Genomic DNA, 19,325 nt, shown 5'->3' on the forward strand with positions numbered 1-19,325 from the left:
GGCATGTATTTGTTTGTGTTAGCTATAAACTAGGGTTATGTTTGTCCGTTTTCAAGAAAGTTGTCTTTCTACATTATAATCTGCAAGGACATTTTTAGTCCGAAGCTTAAGCCTTTGTATTGGATAAAAAAAATTTAAAAGTTTTGAAGATCTAAAGAATTTCAAAAATAATAAAAGAATAAAATAAATATTTGGGAATAGAGCTTTAACTTGTGCATTGCAAGAATAAATTTTGTGAAGGATCGAAAAATAGTATAATTATTTAAACTAATAATAATAGAGAACCAGTCTATAAGCATCATGTTTATATAGACTGCTACTCAAATTACAACAATATAACATAATAGATAAAATAAAATTTGTCCATAACGGATGACTTAGTGGTGTGGACAGTGAACTTGTGATCATAACGCCATAGGATTTACTAATGCACATTTTCAAATAGCAGTTGTACTTGAGTCGAAACAATGAGACCTTTAACGCAATAAAAAACATGTATCATTAATTTTGATGTTTCACTTAAAAATGTAAAACTCTTAGAGATACACACCATTAATTTATATATTTACGTAGAAGAATCAACAAACACACCTCCCTAAATGTAAGAGAACATATGTAAGAGTTGCACATCAAATGAGGACAATGAGAGTTGAAGTCGAGAGCTAACGAGCCTGACGCCATATAGATAGAAATTTAATTTTGTAGATAACTGATTATTCATAATGAAATAATAAACTAAATCTAAAATTCATTTTGAATAGGGGGCAAACACCGGCTTAATAAAAAAGAAAATCCTTAGGTCTTATGAATTCGAAAGCTTGCTGCCTTTAGGTTTATACTGCTTGCTCTCTCTCTCTCTCTCTCTCTCTCTCTCTCTCTCTCTCTCTCTCTCTCTCTCTGCTACGCTATGCTGCGGAGGAGCAACAGTGTAGAGCCAATCCCTAATTTTCTTCATGATGGGCAAATTAGTTCTTAGTTGGTGTACGTTGTCTAATTTCTTTCTGTACCGTTTTCTTTCTTTCTTTCTTTCTTTATTTTTCTCTTTTACTGCTTTTATTTTCAAAGTATTTGTACTGTATTCAGTGGTATATATGAAACTCAAGTAAGGACATCGACGACGTAACTAGAAAATCATGAACAAGAGATTTTGTAAACGGCTAAAAAATAGCATTGCAATAATAATAATAATAGGAATTTATATAAATCCTTATTTTGATTTTGATGATTATATAATGCAATTTTTTAAAGCTTTGCAATTTAATTTTAACAATATAAATGCAAAAAAATAAAATCCACGGTAGACAGTATAAGCTACCGGTAGAAAACCATACAAAACCCACAACACGGCCCAAAGTAAGAGCCCTTCAATAATAATAAATCAATTGTTTATAATCTGTGCCTCCCGCAAAACCCTACAACGAAGGAAGTTGTTAGGAGAATGGAAGGCGAGCCTAAAAAGGAAGGAAGGAAGGGCTTGAGCGGCGGCGGCGGCGGATGGGAAGATGTGGAAAATTGGGATAACCTGATTCATGGTGAATTTTCATGGGGTTTTGAAATTCACAATCGTTGTGATGGTTCTGTATAGTTTTCAATCTGAATTTCTCTTCCCTCGCTCGCTGCTCGCGCTTTCTTCCATTTCCTCGCTCCTCTTTCAGGTCTCCGAACGCTTCCCAACCTGATGATGACGATGTTCTGAGGGTGATTTCATTTTATTTACTACAGATTCGTATTTGTTTGATGATTTTGTTTTTGTCTACTTTTTTCTTTATATTCGTGAGTTTGAATTCGATCATTTATTCGTGTGGAACGGTGTTATTATCTCGTTTCTTTTTGTTTCTTCTATGAAAATTCAGTCCAGTTGATGATACTTAGTTTCCTTGGCTAAGTTGCATAGCGTTTAACTTGAACTCATATTGTTTACATGGTGGGACTTGATTAAGAATGGTGAATAATCATATCTGCAAAGCTATGGTTTCGTGGTGAGAAATGGGCGGTAGTGATCTTGGCGAAGTTCTGATATGAATAGCAGTAAACTGTACCGCACCCCAAGTTGATGATATTGAATGCCCGACGAGGAAGATTAGTGCTGTAACTTTTATTGCGTAGGTCTCATTGTAGATTCTATATTTAGCAGCATTCAAATAATGCTGATTATTGTGATGCTTTACTGCATTCCTCCTAAATGCTTAGTTGTTGTGTGTTACTGAGAAAATTGTCATGTCACTGGGATGTAGAGTCCATGTTTGAATTTGATTTAGATCTTTAGTCATAGTTTTGTAGATAGAACTTAAGAATGTTGTTTTTCATCTGATAGAATTTTAAAGCTACTGGTTATACTACCATCTTGTTCCAAGTCATAGAAATCAAACAAAACACAGGATAGAAACTTGATCAGGATATCATTTAACCTTCATTAAGCGCTCAGAAAAGAAAAGAAGCAAGTAGCCCTGAGTGATTCTGAACTAGGACAATTTTACTCTGCTATAGAGAAGTGAATGTGAATCTATCATGTTTCCGACAGCAATGTACCCGTGAAGGCTGCCGCCAGCCTAGTGGAAGGTGGTGTTGGTTTGCTTCATGCTTCAAAATAGCATTGTTCTCTTCATGGATAAGCTATGGAATACACTGAGATCTGGCCTTGTTGCATCATCGCCATTGGAAGAGATGATGGTGGTGTTAGTAGTTGTTTCCTTGGTTATGTCGCGATGACTTGGATGAAGACCGTTAAGGTCGAGATGCCACTGCGGTCTGCTCTCCCAGCCCCTCAAGAGGGATATCTCTCATCTCCTCCAGAAATCCTATCGAGGTCGAGTTTCTCTAATCCCTCCCTACACTGGCAGGATTGGATTGGTTATTGGATTCTCTTGTGCAGGGATGGGATGGCAACAACTGGACCGATTTTATTTGCCTACACTTAACTCCCCCAATCCTCTCATCTCTAATGATCAATATTGATCTTGCGAATAGAATTTACTCCACAATAGTTGTATAATCATTTTCTGCCTGCTTGCTCGCTTATCTTTGATCTTGAGTAGTAATAGTAGTTTAGTGTAGTACGTGTATATATAACAATGCTCTAATTTCCAACAATATTAATTGTAATAATTGATCAATGCCCACTAGAGAAACATTATTTTTATTACTGTTATTGGAAAATATGTGTTTTTAAAATCTCAACAAAATTAGGTAAATACCATTTATTACTATCTAGTGTTTGAGGATCTTATCTTCATGAATATAGTACTGGTGTGCTAATTAATTGTTTAATTAATTCCCATTAGTTATCTTGTGCTTTAGTAACATGCGACATTTAAAATTAACGAAAATGTTGACGGGGAACTCAAACGGTTGTGTTCATCAAGTCAGCATCACTCTGAACAAACACACTGTCATATTTGAAATTTACATGCCTGTGTAAAAAGAGGCCTTATATTTTGCTGGCCTGTTTTGAGCCGGTGGCGGAGAGACAGCGGTCAGCAGTTTGGAGAAGGCGAAGTGGATTGATTGGAGTAAGATTTGGGCACATTGATATATCAGTAATCAGAGCTTCATCCTCCCCTTGTAGTGGCGCCGGCCAATATGATGAGTGTCCGGCCGTCACAGGGAGAGGAGAACACCACCGGGCATACTCCTCGTCCTCGTCGGGAAATTTGGAGTTCTTGAAATGCTCTCTTTCCAAGTGCCTCCAATCTCTAATGTTTCTTCTTCTGTTTTCAAAAATGGAAGATTATAATAATAAATCAATACGAAATCAAAATCAAGATAGGAGAGATCATAATTTTTCCATAGGCAATTTTACCGATTAATTCTTGAATTAAAAGCCTCCCAATTTCGATGATGACAAACTTTGGTAGAAAAGTCATGCTAACATTACATTTGTTGCTGCCATTAAACTAAAAATCAAACTATATAAAACAAGGATTTCAAGAAATGGAATTTCACAAGAAACGCGTATGCGTATTTGTTTATATTAACTTGATGAACACTATGGTTGGTGTTTGGTTCAATCACGTCTACTTCGGAATAACATTTTTCAATTTTGTTCTGTTGAAACGTGACTTGGATTTAGCGGTCTACCCGATCCTAAACCAAAGCGAAAGGGCTGTTTCAATTGGCAGAGTTTCTTTTGGGCTTATCCTAATTAATAACAAATGGGCTTAGGGTGTTTTGGGGTACTTATAAATAGACAACTATGGTTTTTAGTCAGATGACATATTGTAAATCTCTGAATCAGTATAATAAAATCTCTCCGGTTCCTGCCCGTGGACGTAGGTTGACACACCGTCACCGAACCACATAAAACCTCTGTGTTTTTTCATTTGTTTTCTTTCTCGTTTTCTCATAACAAGTGGTATCAGAGCCATATCTCATTGATTGAAGATGTCCTCGTATAAGTTTGATCTGGAGAAGTTTAATGGGTCGAATGACTTCATGCTCTGGAAGGTCAAAATGAGGGCACTTCTGGTTCAACAAGGATGTGCGGCTGCGTTGGAGGGAGAATACAAGTTTTCTAAAGACACGAAAGAGGAGGTAACTAAGGAGATTTTGGCAAGGGCTCATTCCGCGATCTTGCTGTCAGTTACTGATGAGGTGTTACGGGAGGTTGTAGATGAGACAACGGCTTTTGGGTTATGGAATAAACTGTGTGAGAAGTACCAAAACAACTCTCTCACGAACAGGCTATATCAGAAGCAACGTCTTTACACCCTCCGGATGTCCGAAAGTACTCAGGTAAAGGATCATCTTGATACCTTTAACCGTATCATTCTTGATCTTCAAGGAGTTGAGGTTAAAGTAGATGATGAAGATCAAGCCCTAATTTTACTGTGTTCACTACCTGGTTCATATGAGAATTTTGTAGATACTATGCTATACGGTAGAACTACAATTTCTGTTAATGATGTGAAAGATGCCCTTATGTCCAAAGAATTGAAAAGAAAGGTTTCTCTGGAAGAGGGTTCTGGTTCAGGTCTGTTTGCAGGTAGGGGAAGACGACAGGAGAGGGGTAACGGGAATGGGAGGTCGCGTTCAAAATCAAAATCCTCTAGCAAAGTTAAGTGTTATCTTTGCAAGGAGAAAGAGCACGTTAAAAGGGATTGTCCACAAAAGAAGGGAAATACAAAAGTTGATTCTAGTAACAATGGCAGCAGTGCTGATGTGGTACAAGACAGTTCTGATGATGGGGACTTTGGTGAAGTTCTGACAGCGTGTAGTGCTAGTACTGCTGATTCCTGGATTATGGATGCCGGTGCTTCTCACCATATGACGTTCTCTCGTGATCTACTTACTTCTTTTAAGGAGTGGAATGGAACGGTGAAGTTAGGTGATGATGAGGTTCTAGCCATAAAAGGGAGCGGGATAGTGCAGATAAAATTGCATGACAGTACTGTCAGGAAATTTGACTGTTGGTATGTTCCTGAACTCAGAAAGAATTTGATTTCTCTTGGTACCTTAGCCAAAAATGGTTTAAAATATCATGGTGAAGATGAGTGGGTGAAAGTCCTGAAAGGTGCTCTGGTAATGATGAAGGGAAAACTGCAGCATAGAATTTATTTTCTACAGGGCAGTTCAGTGATGGGAATGGCGGCGGTATCCCAGTCCTTGGATAAACATGATGACAGGACAAATTTGTGGCACCGGCGATTAGGTCACATGAGTGAGCTAGGGTTGTCTGTGTTGAGGAAGCAGGGTTTATTTGGTGGGGATGTGATAGGTAAAATTCAATTCTGTGAGGCTTGTGTCAAAGGGAAGCAACGCAAGGTGAGGTTTAGTATCGGTCATCACACCTCAAAAGAAATTCTGGAGTATGTTCATTCAGATCTATGGGGTCCCTCTCCGGTGAAATCGCAGGGCGGGTGTTCTTACTTTGTCACTTTCATAGATGATTATTCGAGAAAAGTCTGGTTGTACTTTCTAAAGACTAAAGATGAGGTGTTTGGGAAGTTCAAGGAGTGGAAGACCATGGTTGAAAAACGGACGGGTAAACAGGTCAAGACTCTAAGAACTGATAATGGGTTGGAGTTCTGCAACGCTCCATTTGATGATTTCTGCAAGAAAGAAGGTATAGTGAGGTACCGCACTATACGACACACACCACAGCAAAATAGAGTTGCAGAGCGAATGAATCAAACCCTCATGGCGCGTGCTAGGTGTATGCGCATATTTGCTAGCTTATCTAAGTAATTCTGGGCTGAAGCAGTAAACACTGCTAGCTATCTGGTTAATAGATCTCCATCAACTGCAATTGACTTAAAGACTCCTCAAAAGGTATGGTCCGGTAAACCCTCTGATTACTCTAATATAAGAATATTTGGATGCCCTGCATACGCTCATGTGAATGATGGTAAGCTGGAGCCGAGGGCGGTAAAATGCATATTTCTAGGGTATGCAACAGGAGTAAAAGGTTATCGACTGTGGTGTACAGAAGGTAAAAATCCTGGTAAATTTCTTATTAGCGGAGATGTAACCTTTGATGAATCTGCTATGCTTGATCAGAGTAAAGGTTGTAAAAGTATTGCAGGTACAAAAGATTGTGGTGCTAACCAGAGGGTGGAGTTTGAGACTCCTGATAGAGTTGTGTTAGAGGAAAAGTAGCAGGATAATACTATTGATTAATCCGATCAACCAGATCAGTCAAAACCTCAAGGGAAACCGGTTGAGGGGGAAGCTGATGACGCTGGTACTGGGGTTGAAGATTCCATAGCAGCAAGAAAGGGAAAAAGAAATATTCAGAAACCAGCTAGGTTTGCAGGATGTGTCAATACGTGTGACATGGATTCTGTTGCTTATGCACTAGCGGTTGGTGATGATCTTGGCTCTGATGAGCCAAAGACATATAAAGAAGCTGTGGCGAGTAAAGATGCAGAAACCTGGATTATGGCAATGAATGAAGAGATGCAGTCTCTTGAAAAGAACAAGACTTGGGATCTTGTTGCACTACCAAAAGGAGTGAAGCCAGTGGGATGCAAGTAGGTCTTTAAAAGAAATGAGGGAATTTCTGGTGTTGAACCTGCTAAGTTCAAGACGAGACTTGTGGCAAAAGGGTTTTCACAGAAGGAAGGAATCGATTACCATGAAGTCTTTTCTCCTGTGGTGAAACACAAAATCGGGTTCTTTTGGCAATGGTGGGTGCTTTTGATTTGGAGCTGGAGCAGCTTGATGTAAAAACAGCATTCCTTCATGATAATCTAGAAGAACAGATTTACATGTCTCAACCGGAGGGGTTCTACAGTTCTAAAGGGGACCAGGTATGCTTGTTAAAGAAATCTCTGTATGGCTTGAAGCAGTCTCCGAGGCAATGGTACAAGAGATTTGACTCATTCATGGTGTCTAATGGTTATACTTGTAATCAGTTTGATAACTGTGTTTACTCGAAGAAAGTTTCTACTGATTCCTTTGTGTATCTGCTGTTGTATGTGGATGATATGTTAATTGCAGCTAAGAACATGGCTGTAATTAATGACTTGAAGGCTCTACTAAATGGTGAGTTTGAGATGAAGGATTTGGGTGCGGCAAAGAAAATACTTGATATGGAGATCTGGCGCGATAGAGAAGCAAGACGGTTGTGGGTTTCTCAAGAAAAGTATATTGAGAAAGTTTTGCAGGCATTCTCTGTTGATCAGTCCAAACCGGTAAGTACCTCTTTGGCGGCACATTTTAAACTTGATCGAAGCACTATACCGGCTACGGATTAAGAGGTTAATTACATGAAGACGGTTCCATATTCAAGTGCAGTTGGAAGTCTTATGTATGCGATGGTATGTACGAGACCGGATCTCGCTTATGTGGTTAGTGTGGTGAGCAGGTTTATGGCTAATCCGGGTAAAGCTCACTGGGGAGCTGTAAGGTGGATCTTGCGATATTTGAAAGGAGCGTCTGATATTTGTCTGGTATATGATGATAAAGACCATGGTGATGGTCTTGTTGGCTATGCAGACTCTGATTACGGGGGTGACTTGGTGAAACGAAGATCACTAACTTGTTTTATCTTCACTCTGTTTAGATGTGCAGTCAGTTGGAAGTCTACTTTACAACCTACGGTTGCACTGTCGACGACTGAGGCGGAATACATGGCAATGACTGAAGGTATTAAGGAGGGTATCTGGTTACATGGTCTGGTGCAGAGTTTGGGTCTGAAGGTGGAGAAACCGGTGTTGATAGTCAAAGTGCTTTGAGCTTGGCTAAAAATCCAGTGTATCATGAGAGAACCAAACATATTGATGTAAGGTTGAATTTTATCCGTGATGTTCTGGAGGAAGACAAGTTTTCTATTCAGAAAATAGCTACATAACACAATCCAGCTGATATGTTGACAAAGGCGCTACCGACGGAGAAGTTTGAGCACTGCTTGAACTTGGTGAATATTCGTAGGAGGTAAAGCCTTCTCGGGGCATCTGGTAGGAAGGAGACGACTGAGAGATACTGACGAACCTTTGGCGGTTGAAGAAACTCCAAGTCAAGGTGGAGATTGTTGAAACGTGACTTGGATTTAGCGGTCTATCCGATCCTAAACCAAAGCAAAAGGGCTGTTTCAATTGGCAGGGTTCATTTTGGGCTTATCCTAATTAATAACAAATGGGCTTAGGGTTTAGGGTATTTTGGGGTGCTTATAAATAGACAACTATGGTTTTTAGTCAGATGACATATTGTAAATCTCTGAATCAGTATAATAAAATATCTCCAGTTCCTGCCCGTGAACGTAGGTTGACACACCGTCACCGAACAACGTAAAATCTCTGTATTTTTTATTTGTTTTCTTTCTCATTTTCTGATAATATGTTCAAAATTATTTATGATAATGGATGAATTTTTCACATTTTAGAAACAACTTTTTAATTTTTGTTTCAATTGGACAATTCTTATTTTTTTCCGTGAAATAAATACACGAGAGTATTAACTTTCAGTGTTGTATACTGTATCTCTTCCCTTTTCTTTTTTTTTTCCCCCTCTGCCAGCTGTCCTGCCATGGCTGCCTTTCCTCCCATAAACCTCTGTAGCCACACGGTCCCCTCAATTTTCTCTCTCCTCAACATAACTAATGCCAAACCCTAACCGCATTCAATACCAGTAATCTGCATATTTTCGTATGGCGAAGAGCGGCGATCAAGCAGCGCCGGCGAACACCGCCGAATTGAAGCGAGAGCTGCACAACTTTGTGACGGCGATTGTAGGCAAGGACGGTGTCAATTTAGAGGATGTAGACAGAGCACAGCAAACGCTGCACGCTCTCAAGGAATTGAGGATGAAGGAATCACCAGTCCGTCCCGACGGCGGCAGTGGAACGGAGGATTCGACGGTTCCGGAGGAGTTTAAGTGTCCGTTATCGAAGGAACTCATGAAGGATCCCGTGATTGTCGCCACCGGACAGGTCTCTTCCTCAGGCATCTAAAGCCACTTTCACTTTCTAGGGTTGAATAACTATGGCAAATTGGCAATCTCGTTCGGTATATGGAATTTGGCAATTGGTTAGTTAGCTACAGTCTACAGATGATAGATAAAATGCAGTTGGTTGGTGAATGAATTGATTGGCATATGCAACGTAATGATGCTGAAGAATCATACCGACCTCTAGTTCTTTTTTGTCTTTTTCATCCTACCTTTTTCTCTTGCTGTAAATTGATCGATCTTATCATTCAATTCAATTCAGTTATTGCATTTTGTTGATGGTGATTGAACTATTACATTTCCATTAGTGTCTCTGTTCGTTGATTTTGTTTCAATTTCTCCTATCCGAGCAGTAGAACTGTGCTCTGTTTTTCAATCTCTATGTTGTTTCCATGTCATCTCTATGGTGTTTCTGATGAATTCTATTTCGTCTCTACAGCGTAATCTTTGTCTGTATTGATGCTTTTCGGGGTGTGAATTTGGCAGACGTTCGACCGAGCTTTCATCCAAAACTGGCTGAATTCAGGGAGCAGGGTGTGCCCTCGAACTCAGCAAGTGCTTGCTCACACCATCCTAACACCGAACCACTTGATCCGGGATATGATCGTTCGGTGGTGCGAGAATCGTGGAATCAAATTGCCCGATCACACCTACTTCAACGGGGAAGACGAGGGCTTGACCAGGGCTGATCGGGATCATTTCCTCGAGTTACTCAACAACATGTCTTCAACGTTACCGGAACAGAAAGAGGCTGCTAAGAAGCTTCGTCTTCTAACGAAACGAATCCCTTCGTTCCGGACACTTTTTGGGGAATCCACTGATGCAGTACCTCAGTTGCTGTCTCCACTCTCTCGGACAAAGCCCGGGACCGATATTGTCCGTAATCATCCTGACCTCCAAGAAGACGTAATAACGACGCTGTTGAATCTCTCCATCCATGACAGCAACAAGATGCTCGTCGCCGAGACCCCAACTGCGATTCCTGTTCTTATTCAAGCCTTGCAGTCGGGAACAATCGCGACAAGGAGCAATGCAGCAGCAACCCTCTTCACATTATCCGCCCTCGACTCAAATAAAGCGGTTATCGGTAAGTCTGGTGCCCTCAAGCCCCTGATCGACCTATTAGACGAAGGCCATCCTTCAGCGATGAAAGACGTCACTTCAGCAATCTTTAGTTTATGCATCCTTCATGAGAATAAGGTGAGGGCTGTCAAGGAAGGTGCTGTAAGTGTGATCCTGAACAAGATTGTCTGCAGAATTCATGTCGACGAGTTACTATCCATCCTTGCTATGCTCTCGACCAACCAAAAAGCTATTGAGGAAATGGGGGAGCTCGAAGCAGTCCCGACCATACTCAGCGTTATTCGGGAGACATCATGTCCTCGGAATAAGGAGAATTGCATTGCCATCTTATATTCAATTTGCTTTAACGATCGGTCGAAGTGGAAACATCTAAGGGAAGATGAAAGGATGCATCGCACTTTATCTCAACTTGCTCGAAATGGGACTTCCCGTGCTATGAGAAAGGCCAATGGCCTTCTTGAAAGACTCGATAGGGCCGTGAATCTTACTCACACGGCGTAACCGGGTACGCCTTTCGATTGCTCTTGCATTTTGTATATTCTATGAAGTCGTCTACATTGTGTACTTTCTTGGTGTTTGTTATATGAGTTCGCCTCGTTTTATAATCAATAATTTGATATTGATCCGTCGTTCAATTCTATGTTCGTGCACTCCATCACTTTTTTAAGTTCAGTTTGAACGTAAGTATAAGGAGTGTTATGTTTTAATGGAGGAAATCTTGCAATTTTTTGTTATTTTTACAAATACAGGGATAATTGTTTTTTAATAAATAGGTATTGACGTGATGTTTTGAATATAAACTTAATTTTTAGTATAATATAAAAATTAATTTTGAGACGTTTTGATTTAATATTTTTTAGAAACAATTTGGATGAATATTAAAAATTTTGTAAAATTTTATAAATGAACACAGAAAAGTTTGATTTTTGAACACCTACTAACTTGCGTTCCTAAGCACGATTAAAATGAGTTGGGGAGGGGAAAGCACCACTTTGATGGTAGGCAGCATCAAATCAATTATTTATGTAAGATTGAAATTTAAGTCATAGTCGTAATATCTTATTGAAAACCCTATATAAAATAGGAAAAATGATATGTTGATTTTAAATTTTCAGCACGTTTATTATACAATTAATAGGAAGTAATTTACTTTTTAAATGTATTTCATAATTCAATATATTTTTTTACTATAATTTCATCATGTAATCCACTATAAATTTATATTCATAAAAAATAATTAAAGACCACAATTAAAATTTAGAATAAATTAATTGATAATTATATTTGTTCACAGTTAGGAAATACTTCCTCCGTCCCGCCACTCATTATCCTTTCTCCTTTTTTACGTTCCACAAAAGATGATCCCTTTTCAAAAATAATTTTATCAATCTTAAGCATACTTCTCAATTTAATTAAACTTCTAACATCTTACTCAAAACCTATTTATTAACATAATTTTTTTATCTATATTTAAAACTTCTTATTTTTATAAAATTAATTTATGGTAATTTTTATATATTTTTATTTATTTATATTATATAAAATTTTATTATCTACAAAATAATATTCATATTACATATAGATATAATCTTAAAATTTTCTAAAATACTAATAATATTATTCATATAAAAAATAATAAACTAATATCATAAGTTATTATTAATAACTTATTAGTCTATGCTTACTAATAAAGGAATTATTTTTTTAGAAAATGGATTATTAGTCTATGCTACCTAATAAAGGGATTATTTTTTTAGAAAATGGATGTTGAATAATACGTTCTCATAAAAGAAAACAATGACACAATATAACTATTATATGAAAAAAATAAAAAATCAAACTTTATTTAATTACAATAAAAAAATCATCTATTTATATTAAATGATCATAATTGTATGAAGTTAACTAGCTATATATGTAGATATATATATATATATATATATAGAGACACGAATGGTTCGTCATCATAGATCACAGTTATACTGTTAATAATATTTGTAATGAATGAGTCGATGGTTTCTAGAAGCTGCAGTCGACTTTGCCGATTTTTTATTTATTTCGAATAAAAATCAAAATACTATAGAATTAAGCATCGTCATACGACGTCGTCGTAAGCATGTACTTCAGCAATTTTTATTTTATTTTATTTTATTTTTTAGAAAAATTCCAGCGCAAGTCCTTTCCCTTCCCCAACAAGGAGTTTCGTCGTACGACGTCGTCGTAGTAACCCCCCACCCATTTTTCGGCGACCCGTATATAAAGCCCCCACATGCGTTTCCTCTTTAATGACACTCTCTGCAGATTTGGTGCGATTCTCTCCACTAAATTAATTCTCTCGTTTGTTTGATTATCGATGCTGATAACAGATTCTCCGGACTTCATCGGCTCGTCTTCCGGTGGCAGATCGCCGGACGTCTCCGCCATGCTCGCCGGAGGCTTCGATCAGGATCCGCGTGCTCTAGATTTGAAGAATATTAAGGTGATATCGGCGCTCGGTCGCGGCGCAAAAGGCGTGGTTTTCCTCGTGAAAACTGCGAATGGTGAACTGCTCGCGCTCAAGGCAATTTTGAGATCTTCTGTGGAGAAGAAGCTCGAAAGCTCCAGCCACGGCAATGAGTACCGGCGAGTTCGGTTTGAAAGAGACGTGCTCGCCTCTTTCAATCATCCACTGTTACCGAAGCTTCACGGAGTTTTGGAAACAGAGAAGCTTGTTGGATACGCTATTGATTATTGCTCCGGTCGCGATCTCAATTATCTGCGGAAGAAACAAACTGAAAAAATGTTTTCCGACGATATCATCAGGTATAATCTTAGCTCCTCTCTTCACTTTCCTGTTTCAGTTCCGCTATAAACTTCAATTGTCGAGAGCTTGAATTTCAATAAATTTGAATAGCAAATCAGTACAGAGCTTGTAATTTAGAATCGAACCGGTTTTCAGATTTTACGCGGCGGAATTGGTGTTGGCATTAGAGTATCTTCACAATTCTGGCATCGTTTACAGAGATTTGAAGCCGGAAAATGTGATGATTCAGGAGAACGGTCACTTAATGTTGGTAGATTTCGACCTCTCAACGAAACTCTCCTCAAAATCGCCTGAAAACCGTCCGATTTCATTCCCCCAACCGAAGCCTCAAATCAATCCGAAGAAGAAGAAGAAGAAGAAGAAACAGAAACACGGTTGTTTCTTCCAGCACCGCGACTCAGAAATATCTCCCGACGACTCGGTCCAACTCGGAGAAGAGCTCAGAATCGACTCACTGAGTTCCAGATCCGATTCCGTCGAGAAATCCAACTCGTTCGTGGGCACGGAGGAGTACGTCGCGCCGGAGGTCATCCTCGGCCACGGCCACGACTTCTCCGTCGACTGGTGGTGCTTGGGCGTTATGCTCTATGAAATGCTGTACGGTACGACGCCGTTTCGAGGCGCTAACAGGAAGGAAACCTTCTACCGAGTCATCTCCAAGACTCCGGATTTGACGGGCGAGTTGACGCCGTTGAGGGACTTAATTGGAAAATTACTCGACAAGGACCCGCGGAGGAGGATTTCCGTCCGTGAGATCAAGAGTCATTGTTTCTTCGCAGCCGTTGATTGGGACGCAATTACCGAAATGCCCCGACCGCCGTTCATCCCCGAATTGACGGACGTTGAGGGCATGGAAGGAAATAAGGATATTGACGTGGAGAATTACGTCCAAAGAGTGTTCAAAAACGGACAAGAAAAAATTGACAACACTAATTTCGAGGAGGAGAAGAAGATGAAGAATAGCAATAAACATGCCTGGGTCAACGGTCAAAATCACCCAACGAAAATCCATAACGATAATTTCTTGATTTTTTGAACTCCTAATGAAATTTTGAGATATAAAAATAAATTAACATATCCGCCTTTTTTCTTTTTATTTATTTTTTGTTTGCACATTTCATTTCATTTGATTTGCTGGTTTATCTTTTAGTGAAGCTACAATGGTGCTTAGTTTTACCTGAGTATTGTGGCTCATGAACATGATGACATGTGCGAGGTACCTAACCTCAATTTTTAATGTGACAGACGTTATTAACACTGGACCACTTATAATAGTTTGATGTTATTCAATAAATTTTGTGTATGATCATTAATGGGATATTTTTAAAAAGAAATATTGTAAAGTGAATAATTCAAAACGCAAAGGCATAAACAAAACCAATAGTAAACACACTCAATTTTGTTTTATTATTTAATAATAATAATAATTGATTACAATAAACAAATGAAATTTATATAAATAACAATGATGGATGATTGATAACCATAATAATCATGAATTTAATTACATGGAAGCGGTGACTGAAAAAGATGAACAAGGCAGGGCAGGGCAGCAAACAATATGGTTGGCTGCGGAATGAGTAAACAGCAAAGCAAACGAATGCAGTTGGAAGAAATTAAGCTAAGTGATGATTTAACACCTCTTACTTAATTACTCTTATCGTTTGTTTTGTTGTCTTGTCCCTGTGGTGCATGCTCGTGATGATGAGTAGTTTACAGACACACACACACACATATTTGCAATCAAATCAATCCCCATCAGTGACGATGATGATGCTGTTTATTCAATAAAACCATGAAAACTGACATTTAATACGAGAACTGCCCTTCATTTCCTTACCTAAACATGTGCTCTACCGCTACAACCACTGCACGAACCTCACCCAATAATAATAATAATAATAATAATAATAATAATTTGTTCCCAAACGGATGATCGGTCGTGTGGAGAATGAACTCGTGATGTTAGTGTATTATGAACGAAAAAACATAATTGTTCCAAGGTGATCACCTCAAAATACTTGTATTAAGTATGTAATAAGTTTTATATATTTATTATTAATAATCTTGCATTTTTAAAAATCTCGACTCGATATAATCTCGAATATATATATATATATATATATCAATCATGTTGTACAGTTGGATTGTTGAGCATGTATAAATGTTGACAAACTGAATGGATATTCAGTGATATGTGCCCACAATAATAAATGCGCGCATCCTTAGCTCAATCGAATACATTCAATAACATTGTTAGGAGTATTTATTTTAAATAAATGAAATCTAAAGTTAGTTACAAGTAATTTTCAAACTTCCCATTTTATTTGACGTCGAAACCACTGCTGTGTCCTCATTTTCCTCATCCTCATGCAAACAACTTTTGAGGTCCACTATTTTTAAGTTGTTTGATAATAATTTTTATTTCCCAAGTGTTTTTCTAATTACATTTTGGATTTAATTTTTGTAATGAAAACGATATTTTAAATTTATATACTCTATGAATTCTTTCACTTAACTTTTAATTTTATATGTTAATCTTAAGTGTAATTTAGATTTAATATATTTTTTTAGAGAAAAGAGTGATCTAAAGTAAGAATATGGTGTGCTTGTTTGTGGATTTACATTTTAGATTTGTAGTTTTTAATAGTAAAAATTTTAATTTTAATAATTATTGATTTAATATAAAAAAATATTAATGTAATATTTGAATGTAAAATTATTTTTTTAACTAAAATAAAAAATAATTGTTAAGATTTGATATATATATATATTTTTTTTAAAAAAAAAACATTAAATCAATAATAAAACCTTAATAAACAGATCCTTTGAAGTCCACTTTCTTTTACCTTATTAGTCTTTGAAGATCAATTTTGAGTGATTGGTCTTTATGGAGTATTGTTTTGTTTTGTTTTTCTTTGAGAAAATCAATTGTAAGACTTTATAGGTGAACAAAGTCAGATGCGGCCAAAGCTTCCATGGCATATGGGGAAACAAAACAAACTGATAAGAACTATAATAACATAATTGAGAAACAAAACCACATTTACTGATCAAATAGTTTTCTCAAATTAGCAAAATCTCTAATGTTGAAAATTTAAAAAATGATGATAAATATCAAATCCATAAGTGAGTAGCCAAGTTTTTACACCACCTAACTCACATTGCTATTATTCTTATTATAGTTACCTCAATTTAGTATATGTTGTAAATTAACGAGTTATCTGCAAATTCAGCTTATTTAAACTCAGTAGTTGGATAATTAATTCTAACCTACTATGGTCACAAACAAAGTCAAATTTTGTTCACAAGCATTATCAATATTTTTTAGGTCTAATGTCATATTTACTCAACAAACATGAAAATATTCAACTCCAAGCAGACTATATAATGTTCCAAAGCTCAAAATGCATTGAATGTAAAATTAACAACAAATTTATATCCTTTGTTAGATAGAGAGAATTGAATCAACTTGGGCCGAATAATAATAACTAGTAATTTATCAACAACCATGCAAAGCGAGCCAGCTTTGAATCATATCAGATATCCAAACACTTCGCAGGCAGCACTTTCAAGTTTGAGAGGTCAAAATCTTCTTCTAGCTTAAAATTGCAGACTAACAAACAACTTAAGAGTTTGGAACAAATATCTTAAAACGAACTAAAATAAAAATATAAATTGCTTATGCTATTGCATATACTTTTCAGCTATAATTGTTCCGTGAATTTCTTTCAAATCAAAAAATTTAAATATAAATTCAATGAATACCTACCTATTAAACAGCTTACTCGTCCTCTTGGCTGCGCAGCCTGGCCAACTTGTTGGTTACAGCAATATCCAACTGGGCAGCCCGTTCGACAATATCCTTCCGTTTTTTGGTAGAAACATTATGGGCTATCTCAGCACAGTATGTCCTGACAGTTTCAACACTAAATTTCAAAAGGCATACATCATAAAAGCGATGCAAAATTGCATTTTAAGCTTAAAACAGGTGTCCCTTATCGTGTTATTTCCATGAAGTAGCAAGTGCCCACAAATATAGCATCTAAGGCTTACATAATTATCAGTAAGCATAGATGTTACCTACCTATTCTATATTGGCACTGATGATGTTGGATTTTTTTTTTAAAAAAAAAAAAACACTAATTCTTGTCGAATTAAACTAGGATGAACACTTTCTATGAGATTAAAAGTGTAGCTTTGCCTTAAGGGTTTATTCTAAAAAAGATGAGTTGGACGATTAGTGCAATTAAGTTGTTGTTAAATTAACGTAGGAAGGGACCAATCTTTTGAGACTAAAAGTGTAATTTTGCCTAAAGATTATGCTCTTAATAAGGATTTTTAAGTCCCCCATTCATCCCAATTTAATTCTTGGGGAATTTATACAGAAATTACAAGATCAGGTGTAATTTTGCCTAATTGTTATGTTCTGAAAAAACTTTAAAAAAAAAATAAAAAAGAAAAAGAGAAGTGCAAGAGAGTATGTCAAACCTGTTGTGCATCATCAGAACTTCCAACTCTTTCACATTGTGCACGACAAACTTCTTAAATCCATTGGGAAGATAATGGCGGGTCCTCTTGTCCGATCCATAACCAATGTTTGGCATAAGTGTACATCCTTTGAACTTTCTCCTCACTCGGGAGTCAATACCCTTGGGTCTGCGCCAATTTGGCTGCAACAACAAAAGAGAAAGAAATGTTCAGTTGACAATAATTTAATAAACTTATTTTGGATACCATTTAGGACAGAAATACATATACAAAATGAATAAATCATAACCTTCACGGAGTCAAACCGATCACTCTGGTGCCTCTTGAACTTCTTTGTTCTCTTCTTCACAATCTTCTTACTCAGCAACGGAACTGCCATGGCTCCTGGACAAAAGGAACTCTTATGGTGTTAAGTTACCAAATTGCAAGCAGAAGCTAACTCTAGCATCTCACATGGAAAAGGGACGCACACAACCTCAATGCTTGTGGATCTCGCACACCTCCAATACATGTTAACATGAAAAATTGATTCTTCTAAAAGACTTTCTTGCTCTTAAAATTATTGTCTTTGTTAAAGTATACAGTCATATTTATGTGTGTGCACACCCATATCCACATACATTTCTACTCCAAAATCAAAGATTTACTATTACACTCCTCCACATTAAACACATTGGCAAATAACATAATATTTATGAATAATGAAACCTTCAAGTTTTCACGCAATCCTCCACAAATTCCACAAAACACTTTCACACGCAGCATTCAGATAATAATAAAATAAAATAAAATAAATAATGGAGCATTCACCATAAAGAATTGCGGCAACCAGTTTTATGCAATTTGACCATAGAAATCATATCAAATTATTCAATCCGCAAAAGAAACTCGCACGCACAACTGTTCATTCAGTACATCGAATAAATAAATTCAAGACGCCAACAAATCTGCGGTCACCGCAAAGCTCAACAATCAACGATACTAGAGTAACCTCCATTGCGCAGTGTAATAATTTACACTCTCAATAACACAAGACGGTAAAAAACATACGCATTTGAGGCCCACATAATTCTCAAATCTAAATTCATTATTAATATATTTTAAATTTTCGAAACAGTCTTCAAATTTGGACGGGTAACAAAGTAAAGTGAGCAACCCAAAAAAATCAATTCTACACATTAGGCAACGAACTTGAAGCTCTAATTCAAACCTGGCGGTGGCGGGTCGGTAGCGGCGCGGCGGCGGCTCCTCTGTTGATACGAAAGTCTCTGAGGTGACGGCAACGAAGCGCGACGGAGCTTAGGGTTTAGTCGTATCTTTATTTGGTGGGCCTTTGCACGTTTAGGCCTAATTTAATTTAGTCAAAACCCAATATAAAAAGCAAATACTGCCCGCTTATTCTAATTTGGCCCTTTATAAATTATTGGGGTCATTTATGTTGGACTGAAATGATTTCAACTCGTACGAGGTCCTGGACCTCCGGGTCCGAGGAAGCACATTATTATTTTATTTTATTTTATTTTATTTTTTATAACATGGAAATCACATTTCATTGATATATGCA

At 37.2% G+C, this 19,325-nt stretch overlaps 3 protein-coding genes across 6 annotated transcripts; 2 read left to right on the forward strand and 1 right to left on the reverse strand.

Moving 5' to 3' along the window:
* The first annotated feature begins 1,573 nt into the window (after positions 1-1,573).
* Positions 1,574-11,204, forward strand: LOC127253618 (U-box domain-containing protein 9-like). 3 transcript variants are annotated; one of them, XM_051278279.1, is made up of 2 exons: positions 1,574-1,698; positions 9,871-11,204. In XM_051278279.1, the coding sequence occupies exon 2, from the start codon at positions 9,985-9,987 to the stop codon at positions 10,966-10,968; it is 984 nt and encodes a 327-aa protein (XP_051134236.1). In that variant the 5' UTR covers positions 1,574-1,698; positions 9,871-9,984; the 3' UTR covers positions 10,969-11,204. The 3 variants fall into 3 exon arrangements, with proteins under 3 accessions (XP_051134236.1, XP_051134234.1, XP_051134235.1); XM_051278277.1 differs by lacking the exon at positions 1,574-1,698 and adding an exon at positions 8,959-9,367 and having other exon boundaries at positions 9,871-11,201; XM_051278278.1 differs by lacking the exon at positions 1,574-1,698 and adding an exon at positions 9,245-9,367 and having other exon boundaries at positions 9,824-11,203.
* Positions 11,205-12,563: 1,359 nt separating this feature from the next.
* On the forward strand, positions 12,564-14,564 carry LOC127253619 (serine/threonine-protein kinase OXI1-like). The gene is made up of 2 exons (XM_051278280.1): positions 12,564-13,269; positions 13,406-14,564. The coding sequence occupies exons 1-2, from the start codon at positions 12,821-12,823 to the stop codon at positions 14,304-14,306; spliced, it is 1,350 nt and encodes a 449-aa protein (XP_051134237.1). The 5' UTR covers positions 12,564-12,820; the 3' UTR covers positions 14,307-14,564.
* A 2,080-nt stretch (positions 14,565-16,644) lies between these two features.
* On the reverse strand, positions 16,645-19,118 carry LOC127253523 (60S ribosomal protein L32-1-like). Of its 2 annotated transcripts, XM_051278160.1 has the most exons (5): positions 18,972-19,118; positions 18,051-18,145; positions 17,762-17,943; positions 17,043-17,184; positions 16,646-16,872 (listed from the first exon to the last, which is right to left on the reverse strand). In XM_051278160.1, exons 2-4 carry the CDS (start codon positions 18,138-18,140, stop codon positions 17,055-17,057), a joined length of 402 nt encoding a protein of 133 aa, XP_051134117.1. In that variant the 5' UTR covers positions 18,141-18,145; positions 18,972-19,118; the 3' UTR covers positions 16,646-16,872; positions 17,043-17,054. The 2 variants fall into 2 exon arrangements, with proteins under 2 accessions (XP_051134116.1, XP_051134117.1); XM_051278159.1 differs by having other exon boundaries at positions 16,645-17,184.
* Positions 19,119-19,325: the final 207 nt, after the last annotated feature.

This window comes from Andrographis paniculata, unplaced genomic scaffold, assembly GCF_009805555.1.
Source record: "Andrographis paniculata isolate CXL003 unplaced genomic scaffold, ASM980555v1 Contig51END, whole genome shotgun sequence".
Lineage (NCBI taxonomy): Eukaryota > Viridiplantae > Streptophyta > Magnoliopsida > Lamiales > Acanthaceae > Andrographis > Andrographis paniculata.

Bases quoted from the DNA above. Each gene is read 5' to 3' on its own strand.
- LOC127253523 (XM_051278159.1), bottom strand. From the start codon at position 18,140: ATGGCAGTTCCGTTGCTGAGTAAGAAGATTGTGAAGAAGAGAACAAAG. The intron at 17,944-18,050 runs GTTATGATTTAT...TTGTTGTTGCAG, and splicing joins ATCGGTTTGACTCCGTGAAG to CCAAATTGGCGCAGACCCAA. The intron at 17,185-17,761 runs GTTTGACATACT...TGAAACTGTCAG, and splicing joins GTTCTGATGATGCACAACAG to GACATACTGTGCTGAGATAG.
- LOC127253619 (XM_051278280.1), top strand. From the start codon at position 12,821: ATGCTGATAACAGATTCTCCGGACTTCATCGGCTCGTCTTCCGGTGGC. The intron at 13,270-13,405 runs GTATAATCTTAG...ACCGGTTTTCAG, and splicing joins TTTTCCGACGATATCATCAG to ATTTTACGCGGCGGAATTGG.
- LOC127253618 (XM_051278277.1), top strand. From the start codon at position 9,086: ATGGCGAAGAGCGGCGATCAAGCAGCGCCGGCGAACACCGCCGAATTG. The intron at 9,368-9,870 runs GTCTCTTCCTCA...TGAATTTGGCAG, and splicing joins TGATTGTCGCCACCGGACAG to ACGTTCGACCGAGCTTTCAT.